Here is a 5,652-nt window from a genome sequence, read left to right as displayed (position 1 = left end):
ACTCATCAATTGTGGTGACTAGTACAGTGAGTCGGCAAAGTTTAGGGAACTTGCCTTATTTTATTGCTGACTAGACCATAGTTTAGGGACTTCTAATGCTGACTGGACCAAAGTTTAGGGACTTTGCCTTTTTTTTTTTTTTCAATTGCTACTAAATATGTTATTTAACCATATATACCCTTAATTAATCTAATACTCCCTCCGTCCCTTATTTACATTCCTATTTCTAAAATTACACGGGAATTAAAGAACTTTGAGTAACCTTAAAACCCATGATTGGAAAGTAATGCAGGAATTACAAAACATTTATTGTTATCTTTGAATAAAACAAAGATAGAATGATATTAAATAAAGCACATGTCATCAATCCTCTTTTAAAAAAAAGACCAATCACATTTTTTGGTGAAAAATAAAAGGACCAATCATATTTCAGTATAGTGTTGCACATGGATTCAGAATGTTTAAAAGGGTGAGTGCCAAAATTATGGTTTATGTGTCATATATTGCAAAATAGAAAAATAATAAAAGTAATGTCACATCACAACTATTTAGGGATAATTTGGGGATATTTGGCAAAAAATTACTTACTAAAGAGGGAAAGTAAGAATGTAATTTTGAAACACCCAAAATGGAAAGCAGAAATGTAAATAAGGGACGGAGGGAGTACTATTATTTCCCTTCAAAAAAAATCTAATACTATTATTTTATTTCTCTATCTAATCTAATATTGAATTTATTTAATTACCCACATTAATTTTAATAACTTTATGTTTCTCTCTCCTCAACTTCTTATCTTCCCCATTTTTAAAGCTCTACCACTCTACATATCCAACCAACTTCCATCAACACCACCCTCTCCCACCGAAAAGAACATAAACCCCCACCGAAACCACCAAATTCCCCATTGTACCACTCCCACTAAAATCACCCAAAACCCAGCCACTCCCTACGAAAACCACCAAAATCCCCACCAACACTATCAACGAACCACCAACACTGCTGCCATCAAAAACGAAACACCAAAACCATCAACACCCCAACCGAAAACCACCAAAACCTCTATCACTCTCACCAAAACCATCACCACTCGCATTAAGATTGACCAATACCCCCACCACTCTTAGCGAAACCACCTACATTGCCACCACTCACCGAAAACCACCACCTCTAGATCTTCAATGCGTCTAGATCTATATTATATTCTCCAAACTTCAAAGTGGTGGTCGTCTCGTGAACTTGACATGGGTTAATCCTTTATTTTTTTTTTCTTAAATACAAAACTAATTGTTTTCGATTTGATTTTTTTTGTTTAATTTGACTGGCTTTTCTAGATTTGTTGAAAATTTTAATTTTTTTTTTATTAGTTTTAAGACAGTTGTGGTGTTATGATGGTGATAGTGGTGGTTTATGTAGTGGCGGTGGATGTGGTGGTGGAGGTACTATTGTGGTTTTATTTTTAGGGCAAAGCGAAGACCAAAACGCGTCGTTTTATTTTTGTGGTGTTTCATTGCGCCACGTGATTTGCTGACTCCCTAAACTTTCCACTTAAAAAATATCTAATGTTAAGGTCCCTAAACCTTCATCATTCTTAATATTAAATGACATGTCATATCGGCAAAGTCCCTAAACTTTCCCCTTCATTTGACAACTCAGCAATTTAGTCCCTAAACTTTGCCTAGTCATCAATTTTTTCGCCGGATTAAGTCTTTAGTGGTGGTGGAGGGACCAAAATCAAACTTTTGAAAGTTGAGGGACCTAAATCAAACTTATATCAAAATTTAGGGACCTTATTTGGTCTTTACTCCTAATTTATGCACCAAGTATATATAATCCAAACTACTGCAGGTTGGATTAGTTGGCCAACTTAATCATCTTAAACACCCACTAAACCCCCCCCCCCCAAAACTCAAAAATACAAAAATAAAAATTCCTACTTCACTTTCCATTATTATTTTGAAAATGAAACTAAATATTGTAAACATGAAACTTGATTTGCTAATACATCTCTGACAATTCCATTTAACAGAACCATACCCAAATCCTAACTACTCTTATAAGCTCAATTACATAAAAGATTAGATAATCAAAAAAATTAAAAACTAATTTTTTTATTTAACTAAATTTAATAATGAACATAATAAATATAATTAAATTTGTTAGGCCAACAGTTATTGTAGGAAATTCCCTTTACGTCTATTTCAAAATCCATCCAATCTCACCAATTCCTCTTAATATTATGGGTAATACATAACCTTCTAAAATACCCTTGTTATCAAAGCAAAGGTTTTGTTGGGTTGTTGGTCACCATCTTAAAACCCAACTTCACCTTCCTTTCTTATTCTTCAAACTTCACTCTTTCTTCAAATGCTACAAATGAATTCCTATGATCATCATCAACTCATTAATAATAATAACTCGAGTAATAATCCTCGAGCTTCTCTAGCTCGTCGAAAATAGCTAACCTAGCTTAGCATTCATTTTTTTTCCCCCTAGATGGGGTTTTCTAATAATCATGTACATATTCCACTTTCATCATCAAGTTTGTTACGTAGTGAAACACGAGGGGAAGGTGGAGAGACCGCGAATGAAGCATTTGTTACAAGTAGTGATAATGATCAAATAAGGCCGGTTAGGGAAATTCCGGCTTCATTAGTTGTAAAGATGGCAATGAGGGTATCACGAGCAAAGTGGTTTTCATTCCTTAGAAGGGTTTTTCATTACCAAAATGGATCAAGATCTCACCTTGGAGAAAACCCTTTTAATTCTTGTAGTTGGATGATGCTTGAATTTCTAGCACTTGTTATTCAAATTTGTGTTACTTTGATTACTCTATGTTTTTCTAAGGAAGAGAGGCCTGTTTGGCCTATGAGAATATGGATTGTTGGGTATGATTTTGGCTGTGTTATGAACCTTTTTATCCTATATTGGAGGTATAGGCATTACCATTTGGTACAAGAAAATAATGGGATAAACATTCTTGATTTGGAACAACAAAGGAACAATGAAGAATCAAGGTACTTTTTTTTTTGTCTAATTCAAAATTACTTCTTATCAAGTACATCACATTTTATTATTTTGTTGCATACTTAATTACTAAATCTTGTCTAGTGTCAATGCAAGAAAAATTAAAAGAATTGTACTTGTAATATATAGTTTTAGATAATATTATTAAATCCATGGATAGCATGCATATGTTGAACTTTAATGATATATATATGATTAGTTCATGATCACATGTGGATTTACTTTAATCTAAATAATGTATACATGCCATACCTACTAAATGCATGCACATATATAAAACATCATTACATGTTATCTTAGTTTATAGATTAATTAGTATGCAAAAATAACACATTTTAAGTTATTAATCTAGCTTACAAACTTTAATAAGATTGATGTGCTACAATCAAAGTATGCTAATATATTTTGGTGTTTATACATGGTTTTGGGCAGGGGCTTGCATTTGGTGAACAGATGCAGGGCATCTCTAGACTTGTTCTTTGCAATGTGGTTTGTGATGGGGAATGTATGGGTTTTCGACTCGCGATTCGGATCCTTCAACCGAGCTCCGAAGCTTCACATTCTTTGCATAACCATATTGTCTTGGAATGCCATAACTTACTCCTTTCCTTTCCTTCTTTTTCTTCTTCTCTGCATTTGTGTTCCATTAATTAGTAGCTTCATTGGCTATAATATGAACTTGGGTTCTGCTGAAAAAGGAGCATCTGATGATCAAATATCTCAGTTACATTGCTGGAGATATAAATTGGTTGAGACCAGTTTAGGTGCTGGGAATTCCTCCCCTACTAAGGACAATCCAGTAAGTTCAACTCTGTTCGTTTGTCTCATCATTTACTATTCATGCATGATGCATGTGGTCAAGCCAAGCTAAAGATGCGTTTTATTTACCTGATTTTACTTATTTGATCTTATTCAAACCTTATATAGTAAGAACTTATTTTAGTTGTAAATTAAACTTGGATAATCCTTATTAACCTTCATCGAACTTTTTTTATTCTAAATTTGTTTATTTATTTATTTTTATTTTTTTTCGAAATAAGTGAAAATAATAAGGAAACCAATGCAAACAGAACCTAAAACTTTGACGACCATGCATAAACTTAAGTGATATAAAAGATTAAAAAAAAAATACAAAGTACGCCATATTTAAAAAAAAAATCCGTAACTTTTCTATAAAAAAAATCTTCCACAAATTTTTTGTAAATATTTTACTTTAAGGGCTTGTTCACTTCAACTTAATTTCAGTTCAGTCCACTTTAGCTCTAATCAGTTCAATTCAGTTCAACTCCTAAATTCCTTCTCTCATAAAATATTCATATCGGCTCACTTCAGTTCAGTTCAGCTCCATTCAGTTCAGTTCAATTTAGCTCAGTTCAGTTCAGTTCAGCTCATTTTAGTAAATGTGAACAGGTCCTAAGACATATTTTTTTTCCTCAACTTAAATAAATACGAAGTAATTATTAGTTTTTAATCAGTAGAAAATTATTATTTAATTCACTAAAAATCAATATTATTTTGTAGAAATCAGTCTAAATCAGGTGAAGAAAATAGGATCTTCATGCACTTGTGTGTTGTTAATTACTTGATAATTAGCACTAAAATTAATTAAATGCTTATTTAATGTTGCAGGAGTGTTGTATATGCTTGACAAAATACAAGGACAAAGAAGAGATAAGGCAATTGCCATGTTCACATATTTTCCACAAAAAATGTGTGGACCAATGGCTTAGGATTATATCATGCTGTCCTTTATGTAAACAAGGTTTAGATTGATCATAGGTAAACTGTTGAGATATTGTCACAAAAATTATACTAACGTGAAACTTAAACACCCCCTTTTTCTTTATAATTTCTTAATTATATGAAGTATATTATAAATTGGGGTATAGACTACTTTCATTGTACAGCTACTTTTTCACCATATATTGTATAGTAAGAGTATATAGTATATTATATAGATTGTCTACAAATTTATGAGGAATGTAACAATTTCATCATGAAATCCTCTTATATATGACATCTTAGGTCTTTTTTTTTTTTGGTCTGTAAAGCTTTATTTTTTAAGTTCATATTAAAGGTTTTACAGTTACTTTTGTTTGTGTGGTTAATAAAACTACAAAATTGATTTTGATCGTCAGCACCTTTTTGGTGCAGTAGGCCACACCTTGTGACAAGGGTTACCCAAGTTATTTTGTTAAGGGTTACATGAGTTATTTAGTTAGGGGTCGGGTTACTCGAGTTACTCGGTCAGGGATTACTTGAGTGGTTCGAGCAGAGGTTACTTGAGAGGTTCACTCGATCAAGGGTTACTTGAGGGGCTACTCTGACAGGGGTTACTTGAGGGGTTTACTCGGTCAAGGATTACTTGAGGGGTTACTCGGTCAGGGGTCACTTGAGTTACTCGGTCAAGAGTTACTCGAGTTACTCGGTTAGGGGTCACTCGGTCATGGATTACTTGAGTTACTCGGTCAGGGATTACTCGAGATACTCGATTAGGGGTTATTTAAGGAGTTCGGTTAAGGGTTACTCGAGTAATTCGATCAGGGATTACTTAAGGAGTTTGGTCAGGGGTTACTTGAGGGGTTCGGTCATAGATTACTTGAGGGGTTACTTGGTCAGGAGTAACTC

At 33.4% G+C, this 5,652-nt stretch overlaps 1 protein-coding gene across 1 annotated transcript; it reads left to right on the top strand.

Moving 5' to 3' along the window:
• The first annotated feature begins 2,395 nt into the window (after positions 1-2,395).
• On the top strand, positions 2,396-5,150 carry LOC145576994 (E3 ubiquitin-protein ligase At1g63170-like). The gene is made up of 3 exons (XM_081634695.1): positions 2,396-3,014; positions 3,457-3,823; positions 4,654-5,150. Exons 1-3 carry the CDS (start codon positions 2,494-2,496, stop codon positions 4,795-4,797), a joined length of 1,032 nt encoding a protein of 343 aa, XP_081490821.1. The 5' UTR covers positions 2,396-2,493; the 3' UTR covers positions 4,798-5,150.
• The last annotated feature ends 502 nt before the right edge of the window (positions 5,151-5,652 follow it).

The sequence above is a fragment of the Chenopodium album genome, chromosome 13 (genome assembly GCF_948465745.1).
Source record: "Chenopodium album chromosome 13, dcCheAlbu1.1, whole genome shotgun sequence".
NCBI classification, from domain to species: Eukaryota; Viridiplantae; Streptophyta; class Magnoliopsida; order Caryophyllales; family Amaranthaceae; genus Chenopodium; species Chenopodium album.
The sequence above is the reverse complement of the archived record's forward strand: the minus strand, read 5'-3'. Positions and strand labels throughout refer to the sequence as shown.

Bases quoted from the DNA above. Each gene is read 5' to 3' on its own strand.
- LOC145576994 (XM_081634695.1), top strand. From the start codon at position 2,494: ATGGGGTTTTCTAATAATCATGTACATATTCCACTTTCATCATCAAGT. The intron at 3,015-3,456 runs GTACTTTTTTTT...GGTTTTGGGCAG, and splicing joins AGGAACAATGAAGAATCAAG to GGGCTTGCATTTGGTGAACA. The intron at 3,824-4,653 runs GTAAGTTCAACT...TTAATGTTGCAG, and splicing joins CCCCTACTAAGGACAATCCA to GAGTGTTGTATATGCTTGAC.